At 43.0% G+C, this 20,768-nt stretch overlaps 1 protein-coding gene across 2 annotated transcripts; it reads right to left on the reverse strand.

Annotated features, from left to right (window-relative positions):
- Positions 1–1,025: 1,025 nt before the first annotated feature.
- On the reverse strand, positions 1,026–19,535 carry crlf1a (cytokine receptor-like factor 1a). Of its 2 annotated transcripts, none has more exons than XM_061082978.1 (9): positions 19,367–19,535; positions 15,007–15,285; positions 13,512–13,641; positions 10,569–10,738; positions 5,361–5,518; positions 4,150–4,224; positions 3,969–4,062; positions 2,011–2,195; positions 1,026–1,836 (listed from the first exon to the last, which is right to left on the reverse strand). In XM_061082978.1, exons 1-9 carry the CDS (start codon positions 19,440–19,442, stop codon positions 1,813–1,815), a joined length of 1,191 nt encoding a protein of 396 aa, XP_060938961.1. In that variant the 5' UTR covers positions 19,443–19,535; the 3' UTR covers positions 1,026–1,812. The 2 variants fall into 2 exon arrangements, with proteins under 2 accessions (XP_060938961.1, XP_060938962.1); XM_061082979.1 differs by having other exon boundaries at positions 2,007–2,195.
- Between the last annotated feature and the right edge of the window lie 1,233 nt (positions 19,536–20,768).

Genomic DNA, 20,768 nt, shown 5'->3' on the forward strand with positions numbered 1-20,768 from the left:
CTGAGGAGGATTAACTGCTGCTCTCTTTTACTTTCCACTGAGAGAAACTCAGGTAGACATTCAGCCTGTTGCTCCCTGGTCTGATCTTCTGTCCCCCGAGCATAGAGGTAACTAAAGCCTTTAGTCCGAAGCCATGACCAAGACAAACGCCACACTGGTTAAATATTAAGCACCAGTGACTCTGAGTGGTCACAGGATCAGTAACAAGACTCTGCAGGAGATCAACTCGCTGTGACGACAGGAAACAGTGTCTTCAGTTTCCCTGACAAACTTTGGGACAATGCAACTTCCAGAATCAAACTACACAAGTTCAACTGACGCTGAACTACAGATCAGATTAAAAGACGTAGAAGTCTGTAAAAACTGTGAATCTCTGCTAACCAGTGAAGAAGCATAGACCATTTTATTATATCTCAAATATATAGAATTCTAAACAGAGTTTGATGCATATGTAAAACTTTAATATAATTTTATTCGCTACATGAAAACCACCTAATTATTTGGACACCAATAGAATGAATCACAACTTGTGCCTGCAGAGGGTGCTGCTGCTCGGTAAAAGTTATATAAGCTCCGTCTCAAAGCAGGTGAAAACGTTTTAAATGTAAGTACTCAACCGAACAAAAGGTTCAACAATTTTAGAAAGAGTGACGCAATAGAAAGACTAGACCGTCTTATTTCAGTTCGGCAGTGAACCCGGTGGATTGAGACACAGATAGTGCTGCTTTAATTTTCCACATGTGATTCTTGTGGCACAGTGGTGCAGCTGGATTTAGCTCCAACCCTCAGAGATGGATGGATGGATGGATATGTGTTTCCATGTGTCTACGGTTGTTGTAGATGCATCATCATGTGCAAGATTTGATCCAAAAAAAAACAACTAATGATGAGATTTTCTTTCCTAACAACAGTCTTTTAACCACAGAATCTGCCACAAAAGTAATTTGCAAACTCAGTTTTTCTGACAATATTTTTATAGAGCAACATTACAGATTAATAACAACTTCAGTCATTGATATTTCTTTACTAACTAAACATAACTTAAGAAATAAAACGTAACTTTATACAGTTTTAAATATGCTGGTTCAACTCAGTACAAAAATAAAGGCGGTGAAAAAGTTTCCATACCCAAACACCATCATCACGTCATCAGTCACTCGGAAACGGAGGAATCCTGGATGAACCAGTTTGGCACATTATCCACTTATATAACAAAGCATGAATTACAAATACTGAATGATAATTTGGTACTTTTCTTTTTCCCCGTTTTCATGAAGCTTTTGGTGGGAGAGTCCATGGGTGTTGAACAGCCACTAGATGGTGCTTTGAATCCACAGGAGAAACCTCCAATAAAAGGTCACAGAATACTTTTCACATGCTCCTGCTTTGCTTGGATCTGTTTCCGACCACCCCTGTGCACGTTTAGAGCCGGCACATGTCAAACGTCTTTAACTGGTGTCCAAGTTATTCATGCTACAGTTTCCTGTGTGAAAGCAGAGTAGTCCACGTGATACCAGGATATCCGTGACGCGTCCACCCTCCTCAGTCCTTGCCAGCGGAACATGTTTGCAGGCGAAAAACAGAGCTCGCACCTCGACCGGCAGAGAAAAATCCCATCGCTTCTCTTTGGATGTCCTCTCACGTTTCATTGCCGGCATCCGCACAAAGTGTCCAGAACAAATTGTCTTTATAATTCCCATATACGAATACAATCTCTTTCTCATTCCTCATACACAGAAAGACAAAAGCAACAAATCACACGCACTCAGTTCTTTTCTTGACTTGTTTTGTGCCTGTGAAAGGCAGCATGTGCTAGGATTTATCCCCTTGGAGAACCTGAATTAAAAGACAAAATCTGTTAAAAATCATCTCTTGTAAAATAACCGACTGTTTTTATTTTATGTGTGTGTGAGGCCCATGTCTGCGTGCGTGTCTGCGCTTTGCATTTGATCACGTGTGTGTGTGTGTGTCTGCGTTTGCGTTATCGCTGCGTTACTGATGCTTACCTACCTGGTTGCGAGTTTTGTGGGATTTCTGCATCAGCACTCTCCACTGGTCGTACAGCTTCATGGACATGCTGCTGCAGCCGTAGGCGTGTTTCCGCACCCAGCCGAAGAACTGCTTCAGCTCCCTGCGCAGGGTGGAGTTGGAGTCGCCGCTGGACTTGGAGTCGCAGGAGCCTGACATCAGCCGCTCTGCACGGTCAGAACAGAGAGAGGGAGATTAGAAAAGAGAAGATGTTAGAGAATAACATTCACGTATAGTTCCAGATAATTACAAATTAGGGTTTTCCGAGATAATGAATATCGCCAGGAACGACTTTTTCTGGAGATTTTGCAACATATTTGATGATTTGTACTTTTATTTTAACTAGAATGTCATCTAAATCCACCAACACACAACATCAGCCCCCTGATCTGGATCTGCACCAAACTCGTTAACGTTTAATACTGCTATAAATGTCTGTCTGCTTATATCAGGTATAAATACTTCTTTATGAGAAAAAGTCCAGCATTATATTTTCTACTTCAGGAAAAGTACATATATTATTTTTTATTTAAAGGAAACCATCTGAATAGTTCAAATATCAGTCCCCTATATTTGTTTATTTCATCACAACCCATGAATAAATCTCTCTGAATCTTTAACATTTTGCTAAAAGACCCATCTCTCAATGTTAAAGAAAGTCATTAAACATTTCCTGGATCTGTCTCCTGATATGAATTTGCACCAGAATTGAATGGCTTCTTTCCTCTGGTCCTTTCCCACACAGACACAAAGTTTCATGGAAATCGATCAAGCAGATTTTTGGGAATTCCTGCTAACTAACACAGAAGAAAACATCCCCTCCTTGGAGGAGGGAATGAAACCATGTGAGAAGTTTACATCTTAAATGTCTCTGATCTGATGATGACGCTTAGACATCTGATATGTGAAACGGGCACAAAGAGACAGAGCTTTTATTTGAAGGGGGCCACAGCCCAGAACGGTTGGTAACCACTGATTTAACCTTTAGAAAAGCATCTTATTGTATGTGTTTCACGTAAAATAGCTAGAGACAGATAAGTAGGAGTAATATGTATTAAAATGCTCAATTACCTTATTTAATTAAAGTTATTAATTACATTCCAGCAGAGTTAGAGGAGAGAAATCCACAAAGAAGAATTTAATAACGGCTAAGGATGTGTGGTGTCCTGTTTATGTGTGTCTGTGTGTGTGTTGATATAATATTAATGTAAACTCGGAGCCATGGAACAGTTCAGCCACTGAATGATGCAAACCCTGATCAGTCTGGTGCTTCAGCTCAAATTCCTGGCTTTCATGGCAAGGTCTGGGAAACCCTTGAAGGAAAAATTCAGAACTTGTGTTTTCATAGTTGTGGCCATAATTCCTATCAGTTACGATAACATTTACTCAACAATTGCGTTGCTACGGTCTGGGGAAAGCAGGAACCACAGGCTGCCCACAGCTTTATGACATCCAGTAGAGCAACAGGTTTTTAGCAAATCAAATTTGGTTCAGCCTCCTGTGTCGGCCTTTTCATCATCGTTTCTTTGGGAGGCAACGAGAACCTTACACGTTCAGAGTCTGGTTTGATTTAAAGGATGTTTAACAATGATTTGATTTAACTGATGCATCTGCTCCAAATTAAACTGCCAATACAATACAAAACAGAGTGAGGACATTGAACAAGGACGGTAAAGTAGCACAAGTTTTGTTCTTCTCAGAGGTTTTCCAGTTTCAGGCAGTGCGATGTGTGGTGCACCGTGAGATGAAAAAAAAAGTTTGGTGATCAAATATTCCCCCGCAAAATGGACCTGAATACACAAAACGAGAACTGAGATTCTGAGTGTGTGTGTGTGTGTGTGTGTGTGTGTGTGTGTGTGTGTGTGTGTGTGTGTGTGTGTGTGTGTGTGTGTGTGTGTGTGTGTGTGTGTGTGTGTGTGTGTGTGTGTGTGTGAGCTCACCACTGTGGGGTGTGGATGCAGCGGTGGGATGGCTCCACTCGCTCCAGATCCCAGCTTTGCGAGAGCCGTAGATGCCCACGGGGTTACAGCGGACCTGAACACAACATATCAAACTCATCATCACACACATGGAGACACACACACACACACACACTCACTCACTAATCCGCCTACACCATACCTGGACAAAATAAACAGTTCCAGGTCTGAGTCCGGCCAGTCTACAAGAGGTCTGGTTCCCGACGTCATCCATCACCTGGAAAAAAAGAAGAAGACACAAACACAGAATAGTTGAGCGCTGGAGGTCTGACCACAATATTAAATACCAATGGGCATAAACGAGATCACAGGGAAAATCAAGATGTAGAAAACACAACTATAATCCATGTACGGACCTAAACATGCACACCACATTGTTTGATGGCTCCTGATCAGCATGTTTATGAAACTATTTTAATGTAATTGCGCCCGCTGGGTAAAATCTGTTCTCTGTTACTTATTACAGAGCTGGATTCACTGGGACACACACAGAAGAGCGTGCAAGGTACAGGCAGGAAAATAGATACGGAGAGAGAAGTACACACACGCTGGAGTTAATAATCTGGTCTAATAGTCCCCACTTTCTCTCTGGCATTCGGTCTGTAAACACTTGTTAGAGAGCGACTCCAACAGAAAGCAGAACATGGAAATTACAAGCATCGGAGGGCTAATGACGTGGCGCGGCGAAAAGCCAAATCGGCAGAGGTTAGCGCCGGGCGTTTTTTTTTTACCCCCATATTGAAGACATTAACAGCTGAGATGTATCCCTCCATTCCTGAGCATGACCTCATGATTACGGCCGCTTTTTCCTGAAGGGAGACGGCGTTTTTAGTTTTCACCACGAACCCCTTTAAGCCACTTGGATTCGAATCCTCCTCTCTCCTCCTGCGAAACGCTCTCATCCCTCCGCCGCCTCTCCACTCCCCTTCTTTTCTTTTTCCACTTTGCGAGCAACGACTTGCTTACATTACATCTGTGTAATTCCGCCTTAATTACTGGAGAATCTTCACTCTCACCCAGAGGACTCTGCAGAGCGCCATCTGCGCGGTTAGAGGTTTCACACAGTATTTTTCATTCATTAAAAGCTCAGATGGAGGTATACACAGCGGCTCTGGCCTGTGGTTTTCCTCCTGCTCGGACCTCAACTGCTAGATTCATGACTAATGAAAGTTTTTTGACGAGCCCTACTTTTAATTTGTCTGGCAGCGGAGGCTTCAATCAGACCAGATTAGATGTGATTACAGCACGAGGATGAGAACCAGCTGGGATGCAGTGTGTGTTTGAGGGCGGGAGACAGAGAGAGCAGATTCATCCTTCATCCATCCCATAACCGCCTGCCCACTTGTCCTTTACCTTCCAGTCCTGGCTTTCCTCCAGTCTGTAGCGGATCTGGTACTTGGCCTGAAACAGGAAGTCCTTGAGGGCAGGCGGAGCCTCCCAGCGGACGCTCAGCTGGTCCTCCAGTTGCCCAACGCGACTCACCATGACACCTGACGGAGGGTCCGTGGTCACTGGAGGGAGAGAGGGAGGCGGTTGTTGAGTAAGAAGCAAAACACATCGAATCAACACCTTCAATTGTGACATGTTGTTCTTCACCTATATGAGTGTAAACTAAAAATCTTTGGTTTTTCATTTCTTTGCCCGATAATTTAATTTTAAATGCTCCTAATTACTCACACTGAGTGTGTTACTGCGTCTAATTTGACACTATTACATTTTATGCATAGCTACATGAAGTTAGCTTGATTGGGTTTGGGTGTTTCTGTCCATTAGTCTCTGTTCGGCCTTGTATTGATCTCTGCCGACTCCGGAATGAAATAGTTTCCTCTTATTTCTCCACTGTGTTGACTCCCTAAGTTGCTGAGCAGTGAACATCAGTCAAAAACAGTAAAGCAGTGAAATCAAAAGGCTCTCAAATAGAACCAATGAGCTTAAAAACTCCCATTTTTAGGGAAAGTACAGAACAGGTTAGTTTGAGAAACTTCTGATTTGATCCATAAGTAATTTAAAAATATTGATAAGCACTGCTTCAAAGATCTAAGCAGCATTCAATAGAACAAAAGAAAATGAAAACACTCAAATGGCAAGCAGTAGAGTGCATTCCTCCACCAGGGTCCAACAGTCCTCTTATAAAATCACATTTAAATTCACTCGATCCAGATTTTTATTTGGATCTGCACCAAATTCCACGCACTCATAAATATCAGTCATCTAAATATGCCTGATTTCTTTTATCAAGATCCATGAAAGTCAAAGAAAATATTGAAGAATACCTTATTTCACAAGGTTAAAGACAATGATCAAAACCCATGTCACATCCTTCCACCCAGTTTCGTGGAATTCCCTTTTGTTAGAGTTTGCGAAATCCTGCTGAAATTCAAACTAACTAACTAACAGACAGGGGGGGGGGGAAATAATAGTAGTCATTATTAAATATAGTGAAATCATGGTGTAGACTCTTAACTGTACAGGGATTTCACAAAGGGCAGAAACTGTTTCTTTTAATCATTACATCCATTAACAAGTTCATTTCTACCCTGAGAGGATAATGAAAAACCTCTGGTGGACAGATGGCCCAGATTTTCATTTCCAACCATGGCTGCAGAACTCCACAGCTCAGGGGTTTCTTCATACTTAAGGTTAAGTTTGCGGGGTCACGAAATCCATTCAGTTCAAACAGTAAGTAGTAGGAGTGACGTCCGTGTGTCAGAGCACATTGACGGATTGTTCGGCGTTGGCTGAGGTTTGCGGTCAGATGCCTTCTGCCTCTGAAGGCTGGACTTGTGCGGAGCTGGAGGCGGCTTCTTCATCTGACTGTGATTATCTTTTTCGACAAACAAACATGTGGTGACAGACCATTACTTTAACCCTCCTCGCTTTATGTTCTAGGCCCTCGAGCTTGTTTCGATGTTCACGACGTCAGTTCCTCTTCGCGACGTCGCCACACAGCGGCAAACAAACAAGGCGACCCGGGGGAGAAGAAGAGGATGGGGAACGACTCACTGGAGGAAACGCCAGAGTTCAGAGGAACCAAAGACTGTGCAAAATAAAAAGTGTTTGTTCAAACGGCTCTCGTGGGTGAAATAAAAGGATTAAACCCCAGTGGTGGCTACGGGGTCGTCCGTCTGAATAATATATTTTTTAAAAACAAAAGTTGAGAGTAAAACTGAGAATAGAAAGTTTTAAATGTTGGGGGGAACCAAATCGGGTTGTTTTTAATTATTTTAATTATTTATTCATTCTTATTTGAGATCATTGTTTAAAGTAGTTCTATTTTATCCCATTATGTTATGCTTACAAATTATCCGTTCATCGCTTAGGGTAAGAGATCACTTTTCTCATGGTGACAGATTCATTTTAACCAAGTTATTTAATTTTCACTTTTCAGAATCAAGTTTTGGCTCGATATATATTTCCAGTTTCAGTCTGTTTACTCACTGAAACCTCTGTACACTTTCTTATTACCAGCATCAGCCAGCACTTTCCTTATTTCAGTTGCCCTCACAGTGAGGAAAGCATCAGTGAGGGGGGGGGGTTTCCTCGACTTTCTTTGCCCTGTGGTTCACCTCTCAGGCTGCGAAGATGTTGATGTCTGCAGCTGGATCTGAGAGTAGAGCTGCAGGAACGACTCTGAACTTTGAATAAATTAGTTTTATTGCGTGAGTCGAACTCGTAAGATGCTACACTGAAGGACTGAGCTCTTAAAAAGCTGCATATACATTATTTAGCACCAAGTATAAGGTCTTACAGCATTTTTAAAAGTCTAGATAACGGTTTTCCTAACTGTGTTGTTTAATTATTATCTAAATAATTGTATCACTTCATTCTGACTGTTTTATGATAATTATCCAGATGCCAAGGAAATCCTCATTCGTTTATATCCAACTCAACATTATTGCGGAGAACAAACATTTTAAATGGTATCTGTAATAAAGAATTATGATTCCTGTGCTTTTAATGATTTTAGCCATAAAAGTCAAGTAGACATGACAAATTACAGATGAATCATTAACACACTGTATGTTGTCATCCCTCGGCGCAGCGGTGCATGTTGCCTCCCGTCACTCGGTGGAGGGGGCTCCCCGGGACTGAGGAATGCAGCGAATACTGTAGGTGGAGGTTTCTGCCTCGCCTTCATGACTGATTGGACATGACCGGAGTGACTCACGGCAGCCGGAGCACGCAGGTGCGGTTGCTGTGTTTTATGACACGCTGCTGTTGTGGAAACTACTCGACAGAAAAAGAGCGGCAAGGGCAACGTGAGCGAAACAAAGCCAACACACACACACACACACACATGCACGTACACAAGTCCAGAAACCGCCTACACTCCAGCCCGCCTCTCTGTTTCTATACTGTTACCAGGCCCTGCCCTGCCCTGGGGATGTGTAAACAGGTGTGTGCGTGCGTGCCTGCATACATTAGGGAACGGAGAAGGATTACAGTTTGATGGACACTTCTTTCCTTGCCAGTGACGTGTTCGCCCCTAAACTCTATATGGAGTTCTCATGGCACATTTCCCCGACCTCGTTAGGAGCGTGTTGGGGGTGAACCAGGTGAAGCGTTCCAAGGGAATCAGGTTGTATTATGTCAGGTGTACGTCTCAAAGCCTCAAAGCCCAAACTCCTCGGGCCTCAGGGGTCTGCAGTCGGCTCAGAGACGGGATTAGGTTCGAGGATCAGTCTGGAACATTCCAACACTACATAAAAGAGTGTAAGCGAGTGCTTTCTGTGTGTGTGTGTGTGTGTGCGTGTGTGTGTGTGTGTGTGTCCAGTGAGCATGAATAAAGAGAAAATTAGCTCATCAAAGGGAGAGGGTGTTTCCCTTTGTCACACACCTACGCCTGTCCAGGTGTGGGCATGCGTGTGTGTATGTGTGTGTGTGTGTGTGTGTGTGTGTGTGTGTGTGTGTGTGTGTGTTTGTTTTGGTGATACTGAGAGAAGAACTGGGTCTAGTTTCATGCTCCGTTTGCTTAAACCGCACTAAGCTAAGCAACGGACCACATAACAAAGCTTTAAAAGGAAACACTGCTCACTTCCTATCAGTGTGAATCAGCGCAAGAAATTGCAAACAACTTTCACCGACAGCCGGGGGCCACGGGACTCCAGCCAGTGTCCTGCCTGAAGGAATAAAGGAGATGAGGCTGTAGAGCGAAGGATTACTCTTCTTCTGAGAGATGCCTACTTGGGGCTGAAGCTTAAGCCATTCATGGTTCCCAACCCGTGGGTCACAAGATGAATCTGAGGGATCACGAGGGGATGAATACACGTTGGAATAAACCGCTTAGCGTAGTTATCCTCCTTTTGCCGCCTTTCATTAGCTTTACGGTCATTATTGATAACTTTAATAATGGGTTGTTAATGATGGGATGAATAGTTAAACACAATAATGGGTTTTTAGGGTTGCAACATTTATAAATATGTAAATACTTCTTGTAAAGAATTTCCACTTTAATAAAGAAGGGAATTCAGAGAGCACATATCTCCACCAAGGCTAATGCCAAAGTTCCTGGATCTGCCTGTTTATCCCGATCCACTCCAAATTATAATTTCCAACCCCTCCACAAACTATCTTGGAAATCGGTTGAGTAGTTTTTAATTTATCTTGCAGACTGACCCTGACCCCCTTACGCTAACAGGCGGACTGGATTTGGCGCAGGTAAAAAATAAAGTTCAATGAGGGATTTATTTAATCAGTCATATCATGTGGATTAAAAAGAGATACAGCGTTACGATTTTATTTTGTAGTTTTAGTCGCTCAAAATTTCTGCCTGTTAACTTGTTAACAAAGACGAGCCCTGGATGGTGCCCTGCCCTGTAGATAACTGGATACATCCGTTCAAGATGGCCGCACATTCGTTCCCATGGAAGCTGCTCACCATGCAAGTTGCAGCACGTCATTCCATTGAAACCAAAACTTTTAATTTTTTACATTTTTGTAGAGTTAGTTAAGAAGATTGCGTCCTTCCATCCCTGAGCAACAAAGGCTCCAAAGGGTGGATCCTTCCCAGCCCAACCTGTCCCAGGATTCATTGCACTTCAGTGATGAAACTTTTTTTAAAGAGTTAATGGCGCAAGCGAGCAACGATAGATGACGTTACTCAAGTTTTCAAAAACCACGGGGCATTAGAACTTTCTCGTAGATTCCAACTTTAGCTCTGTAGCTTGGCAACAGCAATACGGGCGGGACGAGCTGGTGACGCAGATCACGGCAAATCCTCCTTAGACCAGACTGTCTCATTTCAATTTAGCCTTAACTGTCTACTCAACCGGGTAGAATGCATCTTTCGAAGGATGCAGTCCCTGAATTGAGACCCAGCCAATACGACAGTGCTATCGATTTCCTCATCTAACGCTTGGCAAGAAGTTGTATTTCACACAATGTCTGAGCATTGCTTCCTAAGACAAACAAATCAATCGTTCAACCATGTCAGTTTTATTCCTAACTGTGAAGGCTCATCAGCCTAAGAGTTTGGTTCCTACTACACCCTCAGCCCGAGGGCTCACTAACTCTCTAAACTCAGTTCAAAGAGGGTCAAAGTTCACTTCTTCTCAAACTCACCTACGTCTAGGATGTCAAGGGTGATGACATCAGATGTGGCCCGCCCCAGCTGGTTGGAGGCCTCCACCCAGATCTCATAGGGCGTGAAGAGGTGCAGGTCTCGGGTGATGCTGCAGGAGTACGGCTGCGTGTGAGTGTAATCCTCACACTCCTTCTCTTTACCGTGCCACCTGGGAGGAAACAGAAAAATGCTGAAACACTTCTGGACAGAATTCATAGGCTTTGAATAACGCTCTCAAGAGTTTATCTGGCACTATAGTGGTTTTATGAAGTGCTTATTTACACTAATCTGACTCCAATAAGAGATCTCCATGCTGTTGGTACGCCTGTGGGCAGTGCATGTCAAGTCACTTCTCCTTTGGTGTTTTTAAATAGCTGATTTAATGATCAAAAAATGTGAATAGATCCCTTACATCGCATCTGAAACTCATTTTTTGAGAATGTATCGCTCCAGAAAACCTGTTTTCCTAATTCTCATGAAATTTGACTTTTTTACGGTTGAAAGGTTTTTACCCTCTGGCTACCTCTGATGTTACTTCTCTTAAAATGAGGTCTGCCAAAGTCGTAATGTATTTTGTCCTGTTTCCAGCTTCACTGTAGCTTGTTTCTGGGGCGTTTTTTTTAGGCATGTCAGTATCATTTTAAAAAACTCTCTTGAAACATGTTGATTTTGAATAGAAACTTGTGCAATGGGCTCAACAATTCGGTGTTCAACCCATTTGAACACTGAGGTTTTTCTCGGTTTTCACTCCCTTCACCTATGACGTGAGGACGGCATGTCTCTACATGTTGTCATTTTCAGAATAAGTGAGGATGGTTAGAAATACAATCAACTGACCGTTCGCTAAAGGCTTTCTCTCAGATTGTCCAATCATAGCTTAGTAACTGTTACTGGGCATGGCAGGTTTGTCAACCTTTAGATTTCCCCACAGGTTGAAGCATTGTTCCAGGTGCTGCCGTAAAAGCCGTAGACTCTATACAAAGACTTTGGAGGGTGGTGTCTGTTTAAGCCTAAACAAAACCCAAGCACAAGATTAAAAGGAAGATCAAGATCAAAAGATAACCACACTGTTTAAAGGGGAAGGCCTCCGTAGCTGGGATCGTCCCCATGCACAGCTAACTGGCTAACTTCTTGCAGTGCACTGTGAGTAGCCTAACTTACTACTTACTTACTTACTTACTTACTTACTAAGGAGCACTAAATCATTTTGTGGGGTTACAGTTGGCATCTAATAATAAATGCTGACAGCTGATTGATAGCAGGTGGATTGCTCAGGACCCAGTGAGGTGCAGTGTTGTATTGTTTTCTTTGGGATGAGTCATTCTTAAGGGAGCTTCAAACTTTATTTTTCTACTTGACTTGAAGAAGAAAGACAAAAAACCTGAACCATATCAAAGCAGCGTGCAGCAAAAACAGGATTAACACAGGCCAAGCGATCATCCCCCAGTGACTATGAATGGGCACTGGGCTGAACAAAAACTCCATTTACAGCCACCACTGTGCAACATTATCCCACAAGGAAGAAGTCCGTCAAAGATTATGTTCACATGCTCCTCAGTTCATCTCACGCCACAACTTTCTAACTTGTTCTTGCAACTTCGGTGTGTTCATGTGTGGACCGTGGAAACAGCATGGACGCTATAAAGATGTAATTTATTAGCCAGAGTTGTTGCAGTACCAGTACATTCCCTGAAACCACTTAAATATTGCCTAACCTAACTTGTTATCAGGGTCACTGCTAGTAAAGCAATATTCTGCGTCCACGACTGCACTATAACCGAGTTTAGGGTAATAGCGGCCGCTCTGTGCCGCTCTTTCTTGGATTTGTAACTTAAACTCATAAAGGTCCAATAATCATGCTTTCAGCAGACAAAATTCTAACTTTCTTTTTATCAATTTATTTACAGTTTATTAGCTGTGTCCAAATTTGGGGGCCGCATCCTTCAGACGCTGCATTTGTAAACTTTACGTCTCAGCGGCGTGACCAGACTGTTCTAATTCGAAGGCCTCTCCAAAATCGGGCCGACAAATGTGACCAATGATTCCACCCCCCCGAACAATGGAGGCTCCACCTGGTAGATCCTTCCCGGCCCAGCATATCCCATGATTCATTGCACTTCAGTGACAAATTGTTTTTCAAAGCGGTGTATAGAGCAGGTCCTGTTATGTGTCTTTCTACTTGTTTTCATTGTTAAGAGGAGGAGTCGGCCATTCCAGCAAGATTCGGATCACTTTCACACGCACAAGGAACTTACTGGAAATGCATGTAATTCAGTCTGACTGTAACTCTATGACATTGATATCAACCCCACTGTTAATTGTTCGCATGTTTAATGTGGAGCAGTCAAAAGAAACACATTTATCTGCCATGTATTTGTAAAGATAGCACTGACCACAGCTGGTGATGAACTATAAGAAACAGCAGATATGTTTGTCATTTTTTGTCAGCGGATCCTTTCTGATATTAGGGAGCGGGTAATGAGAGAGGATCAGAGTGAACACAGCGAGTTGTTAGATGAGTTTCAGGTGACACTCCTTTCACAGTGCTCTGCTGTGTCAGGAAAACTCCTTGTAACCAAATCATTAATGTAATTCTAATAGGCCGACTGAAGTGCACAGATACCAACTGCTCTGTTGTGTTGCTACTGAAGTAGCTAGAGTATTTGCTGTAGTATTAAAGAGTCCTGTTACTGCCGGGAACCAAGAGAAAGTGATCCTAAATCAACCAGGACTGAAATCTGAAGCATTAGAACTGTATTATCTTTGAAGAAATTAAATTTCCAAACTAAATCATGGATTAGATCATATAGGGTGTGTGTGTGTGTGTGTGTGTGTGTGTGTGTGTGTGTGTGTGTGTGTGTGTGTGTGTGTGTGTGTGTGTGTGTGTGTGTGTGTGTGTGTGTGTGTGTGTGTGTGTGTGTGTGTGTGTGTGTGGAACATACCTGAGTCTGAACTTCAGCGTGTACTGGGTACTAATGTTGGTCTCTCCCTTTCCTCCTGGGGCCCAGCTGCAAGTCAGGTCTTTGGTGTTCCTGGACCAGCAGGTCAGATTGACCGGCCTCTTTGGAGGCACTGGGAGGGAGAGAGGGGTAAGAAATGGGTGAGGAGGGAGGAGAGAAAGATGGAGAGAAAGAAGTTAGAGAGAAAGAATATGGAGGGACATTGGCTCAGTGAGAGAACAAAGTTACCTCCATTACTTTAGCCCCTTCCTCTGGAGTGTAATTGACCCACTAGTGATGTTCCTCAGAAATTGGTGTTTTTTTCTTAATTGGCGTGTGTGTGTGTTTGTGTGTGTGTGTGTGTGTGTGTGTGTGTGTGTGTGTGTGTGTGTGTGAGTGTGTGTGTGTGTGTGTGTGTGTGTGTGTGTGCGCACCTTCTGATTTGGTCAGACTCAGGATCCCTGCCAACATTCCTCCTGTCTAAGAACACAGGGTTCTCAACGCCAGTGTCGCACAGAGATTAAGATCCGACTGTGTGTGTGTGTGTGTGCGTGTATGTGTGTGTGTTTGTGTGTGTGTGTGTGCGTGTATGTGTGTGTGTTTGTGTGTGTGTGCGTGTGTGTATGTGTGTGTGTGTATGTGTGTGTGTGTGTGTGTGTGTGTGGACTGTGGCAAACTCACATTGACATTAAGACACCCGGGAGTCTTTGAGTCTTTATGCTAAGCTAAGCTAACCAACTGCTGCAAAGTTTTATTATGTTATCACATCAACAAGGTCACCCAATAAAGTTCACTGTAAAAATAAGAAACTGTATTTAGGTTTAGGGGTAGGTAATGCCCCCATATTACTGAAGTGCGTGTGTGTGTGTGTGAGTGTATGCGTGTGTGTGTGTGTGTGTGTGTGTGTGTTTGTGTGTGTGTGTGTGTGTGTGTGTGTGTGTGTGTGTGTGTGTGTGTGTGTGTGTGTGTGTGTGTAACATGTCAGACCCCCACCCTATGAGTAATAGTGCGAGTAATGGACCACACAGGTGGTCGAAGCATCACACAGTGACACCCACTCACGGAGGCCTCTCACTGGGCCTGAAGGCAAGAATACTCAACATAAAATACAGCCAACAGGGACTCAAATCTGCCCCCGACTTCCTTGTTGTTTCCCTTTATTGCCATTTCCTTTTCACTTCTCTCGCTTCTGTGGTGCGTCGCCCTCGTCCTGCACTTTGCTCTTCATGTTAACAAGCTGCTTTAAGAACTCAAACTGAACTAGAAACAGAGCCCTCACAAAATTAAACATCTTAAAAAGTATTTTGACACCTGAATGAAATACTTTGAAAGGCGTTTCTCCGCCAAGGCTATCTCCAATCTCGCCATAATTTGAAAAAATGTCATGGTCATCAGTTCAGTAGTTTTGGAGTATTCCTGCTGGTAATGAGACATTTCTACATGCATGAGATCAAACACTTGTGTACAGCACTGCAACGATTGACAAGCTTCAACTTACTCCCGACGTAGAGGCAGGAGCCGGCTAAGATGTGCCCCTTGTGGTTGTGACACACCAGGTTGTCTCCGGACGTTTGCCTGGAGGCGTTGAGTCCGGCCAGCGTCACACTGAGGTTGGTCGGACTCAGCACTCTGTAGATGGAGCTGGGCAGCTGTTGACCGTTCAGCGTCCAGAACAGAGAGTTGGCGTGGACGCCGAGGTCGGGGTGGATCCAGCAGCTGGCCGTCAGGTTGGACCCCATGCGGAGGACGGGGTCCTGGGGGTAGATGATCGCTACATCTGGAGGAGGGCAGGAGGAAACGACACTCAGTGACGTAATGGAACATCCTCACTCCACTTTTCTCGTGCTACAGGAGTTGTAAGAGCTCAACATTTCCAGCTGCAGCCCAAGGCACTAGCCAATCAAATTGTACTTAAGCGTCGGCACTAGCCAATCAAACCAGTCCTGCCTGACAAGCTGAAAATGAGCCTCAACTGAGGAAGTGTTCATCGGGTTGGAGTTTATTTCGCTTTAGCGTTTCATGGACCGCTATCCTGACACATTATCATAGGGCCAGCTGTGTTGAGTGTCGCAAGCCGGAAACTGATTGGTTAGGGTTGTTGCTATGGCGATTGTGCCCGTATCAAGCGTTGAAGAAAGTCGTACATGCGAATGCTCAGTTAGGCTTCGGACTTATTTGACCGTAAGTCTTTGGAAAGATGTGGGTAATTATCAGCCATAGGTCACTATTCGTTTGCATTCTGGGAAATGTAGGATTTGGGAGTTTTACCCTATGAAAGACAAAAGTGAGGATGCATCGATCTGTGCTGCCACCACTTAAATCACTGCAGCACCAACCTGAGGAGGCTGGATTCTCAGTCGCATTCATCATAGCATCTAAATTACTGCATGAACAGATGGTTTCAGATCATCTCAGATGGTGGAGTAACCTTGGATGCTCCAGCAAGAGTTTGAAAATCTGTCCTGCTTGAAATGTTCCGCGTGGATTAAGTTTCAGTTGGTTGATTTTACATCAAATGTGGGGAAAGGTTACAAAACAGTCACTTGAAAACATGTTGTCAATAATGTGAAAAATGCATTAGAGGACAACACATGTGTAAACTTTTTTTTTCTGGTGAAAGACTTAATAACAAGTTTTTAATGTTTGTGACTTCATTTCAAATAATAATAAAGTTTTATAATCTTTTATAGTTTATTTTCATAGTTTCATAATTTATAGATTATTTTTTTTCAATTTTCCTTCTTGAATAATCTGATTTAGTCTGAGTTGGTTTCTTTCTCCCGTGTTACAGTAACTCTGCACAGCTGTTTTCTCCTCTGGGATTTTCAGTTTATTTCCAGTAAAACATTTAAAAAATCAAAATAAAGTGGTTAAATAAATCAATTATATGACTACTGCCACTTATTTTCATATAGTTTTAAGCGGAATATAGTTGGTCTTCCGTTTTATTTCCTTTCTAATATAGACACATGTTGCCCACCTAGGACGACGGCACTTTAAACCCCCAAAATGTATGTGTGTGAGATGATTTTCTATGAGGACACGAGTGAGCAGTGAGTGAGAACGTCAACACTTTGTCAGAAAACTGCAAATCTGCGCCCGCGGGCCACAACCCTCCGCCTGCCAGCCACCTCACGCTGACAGACACTGTGTGGTCCCTCTTACTCAGGAGCCGCCTTCGAGGAAGTTAACTCAGCTGCAAATCCAAACCAACAACAATATCATAACCTCCATCTCCGGCTTCCACCAGCTTATCAAACAAACACATGGGCCGACGAATGCTGGTTGTCTTTGTCACCGGATACAGAGGAGTGAAGGCATGGACCGATCCAGCTGAATAACAATCAGTGTTTATGTATTCCAGGCGCTGAGGACGGGACGTTGGTGTGAAGCCCTCCGAACAACCCCCTTCTTCTCACAGTTCAAACACCAACAAAAGAGAGACACAATTATTGCTTGTTTATTGTCTCTGCTCGACACGCTCAGCGGACAAAATTGCTTGTAAAATCCTATTTGTTTGGAGAGGCTGAGGCTGATTGCGGCACCGGGGGGCAGGTTTAACCCGACCACAGTGGAACATGGAGTCACTGCACAAGTTCAACCGAGATAGGAGAAAACGTTTCATCTTTGTCTGGGTGAGAGTACAGGAGGTCTCCCATGAAGGTCTGTGGCCCTCGCTGTCCTTCTCCAAAGGTTCACGACGTCCTTTTCCCAACTATTTATTCTCCACTCATCCGTGCAACCGACCAACTACAGCACGTACTTTCCTCCGTCTGCCGTACGGTATGAGGACATGTGGAACATTTCGAGAGGCTGGCCAAGTGGAGGAAGTCACGCAACATTTAGTGACAGTGAGCCGTGCGAAGCCATCTGAGAGGAGATCGAAGAGACAACGGGCGGATGGTTTCAAATTTACAATTCAGGTATTTAGCTTGTGCTCTTATCTGGAGTGAGGATAAATCTTCTCGAAACCTCAAGTCAACTCGGGGCGAGCACAGGCAGGAGAAATGGAAAATGTGTGTATGAGGAGTGAGTTTCAGGTTAAAAGACGTTGTTTTGGGGGGTTTATGTATTTTAAGAGTGAAATATTTGGTATTAAACCATCACATCCAACATGATTACCCTCTTACATGACCACGAGCTGCATTAAACAGCTCATCATATGTTGGAAATAGGTTTCAACGTTGAAACTGTTGTGTTTCGGGGGCATCTGTACACCACAGCCCGCTGAGGGAAGGGAAAGCACCGTCCATTACTACAGCGAATAAAACCGTAATGACCAATTAGGCTCGATAAAACACAGCCGAGCAGGTTAGGATCAAAGCCCATTGTCTCGTCTGAGCCCGGGCGACTAGACTTCCTTTTATTAGCGCCTTTCAAACAGGATGGATAACAGGAGCTCGTCTGTGTGGAGCTGTTCGGTGCCAGTGAGCTCACCATAAAAAAACTAATCCAGCCACTTAACAGGGGAAGCGGACATAACTTTGATTTATTTACGTTACTGTGCATTAAGCTGCCGGTTAACATGCTCCCCCCCCCCAAAAAAAAAAACAAGAGCAAATGATGTCACTGGTTCAGTTGTGGTCCCTGAAGTCCTCATGCTCAAGCTCCCCATGTGTTAAACGAATTACGGCCTGACTTGTTGAGATTCGGCCTCCTGGGAGATGAGTCCTCAGTGTGGGGATACGAGCTGTGTACTTCACATAAATAACAGGAGCTGTCAAGTGGAGGAAAAAGTGGCATTTGTCCTTTTTTTAATGTGTGTGAAGATATAAACCTGGGTTGATCCAGTGATTCCCAAGTGCATCATTATTATGTAAAACCATCTGAGGAGAGAATTGTGCCATTATTTTACATTAAAAAAAGTAGTAGTATATTGAGTATGACCCAATGAATGATGTGTGGGATTTATTTATGTCCCTATATGGGATTTACATTATCTTAAATCCGTTTATCCTCTTATAGAAAACGTTTGTCTGTGCTCCTTTAGTTAAACTGACATTTTATATTTCTAATTTTATTCTGTATCAATGAGATTTCTGTAATTAATAAGGTTGGCGGACAAAACTATATCAGTTATTTAATCAATTATTGCAATATAATTTTTACAATGTAATTTGCATCACTGTCAATATGACAAAAGATCAATTAACATAAATGTAATTACTTAATTATTGCAGGGTCATTTTCATCAATATCAATATAACACAAGTTCACTGTATATATACGTGCTAGTGAGCAGTGATAACACATAACTGATTTTTTTAACAACTATAAAATGTGGTTTATTCACTATTTATGAATTGTCTGCTATTAAAAACAAGTTACAACAATTACTCAGGAGCTAGAATCTGTCTTTAAGCTTAAAATATATATATAATGACTATAACTATAATATATAGTGACATATTGTGCTAATTATTGATAGGAAAATGTTTATCTTTATAGATTATTTTGGTCATATCGCCCTGCCCTTATTATAAATAGAAAATATATATTTTGTTAATTTTTTAAAACACAGACCACTGATATCACATCTTATGATGCTCTTATACCAGGAACTACACATCAACCTTTCATTATAAAGTCACTGAATAAAATATTTTACACTTATATTTTGTTTGTACTGTTTAAATTGACTCAACCCCCTCTACGATGTGTTGTGCTATTATCTAAATCCACTATGGCTCCAGTTGTATCCTTGAAATCAGGAGCAGGCCAGTGTCACACTGTTTACAGCTGAGATCTCTGGGTGACACATGGATTAAACTGATGGAACCAAAGAGAAAAGAACAACTAAAAATCCCTTCCCCAGCCTTAAGTGTATGTGCATCCATGGACATCTGTGTGCAACTTACGTGTGGACAGGGACAGCACAGTGCCCGGGCTGTGCAGCGTGAGGAAAACCAAGCACAGATCCAACAGGACTTTCATTTTCCTCCCACGGCTCCTTGGTAAAAAATGTGCCCTCGACTCCTCTTGTTGTTGTGATGTTTCCTTTTCTTCCTCGATCCTGGACGGACTTTACTTACGGGACCGAAAGAAGAAAAAAAAACACTCAAAAAAACAGCCCCCCAGTAGCACGCTTTTACGCAGAAAGCTCCAGGTTCCAGGAGGGAAGGGACGCTCGGGAAAAAGTGTGACCCGGTGGAAGAAGCTTGTGTGTGGGGGTGCAGCCAGGAGAAGAGTCGGTCCTCTGCGGAGCCTGGAAACACTCCGGGAAAACACCACGTCCTGTTTTGCAGTCTTTTCGTCTTTTAATGCTTCCTGCAGCCAAATCATGCACAAGTTCATACTTTCTAAGCCCCTCCCCTCCCTCTCTCTCTCTCTCTCTCTCTCTCTCTCTCTCTCTCTCTCTCTCTCTCTCTCTCTCTCTCTCTCTCTCCCTCTCCCTCTTCCCACACAGTCACTTCCCCTCTTTCTCTCTCTCTCTCTTTCCTTTCTCCACCTCTCCGCCCTCAGTGATGGGTAGGACAGAGAGAGTCAGAGCCATTCACTTTCACTGAATCACTGAGCCTCTGTTAGTTTCCATGCCTCAGGTTCTCCTCTGCAGTGTTTCTCCATAGGAGGCTGTTGAGTCACAGTGTTACAGGAAAGGCTCCGTTTCTCTCTTTGTCTATGAGGAGTGAAACGTGCTTTGTGTTTGTCACATTGAGGGAAACCCATTTGTTTATTGAATTAAAATGTTTTGTGGATATATCAATGTGTGTGTTTTGGTTACTTGGAGACTCTAAACTGGAACAGATTGGAATGGGATTCCGTAATATTTGCTATGGTAATAATAACCTGTTATGTCTCCACCCCTGCACATTTGTTTGTTTGTTTGTTGGTCTCTGTGCTGTTGCTGCCTAATCAGCATATTTTCACGGGACAAAATAAAAATCATTTAAATCTTTATTATTGCTGAATCTTACCAACAGGTTTTAATGTCTTACTCTTCCCATTATGACACATGAGCCATATTTTCCTTTTTTGACATTTTCTTCCACTGGTCAGAAGATGTCACTGGTTGTTGCCATGGAAACATGTCTCCTAATTCAACTTGGGCTAACGTCTACAACTAACAGTAGGATATTCTAAAAGAAAATGTAAATTCCACAACACTACAGATGAAACCGGCATTTGGGATATAGTGGCTGTTTTTTGGAATATTTCACAGAAAATATGATAGTGATTTATCAAAGGAGGAGCCTTGTTTCAGAAGTAAGATAAACTGGTTAGTCGAACACAAACAAACATTCACCCTGTTTTGCTTACAGC

Source organism: Limanda limanda, chromosome 12, assembly GCF_963576545.1.
Source record: "Limanda limanda chromosome 12, fLimLim1.1, whole genome shotgun sequence".
In the NCBI taxonomy this organism is placed as follows: Eukaryota; Metazoa; Chordata; class Actinopteri; order Pleuronectiformes; family Pleuronectidae; genus Limanda; species Limanda limanda.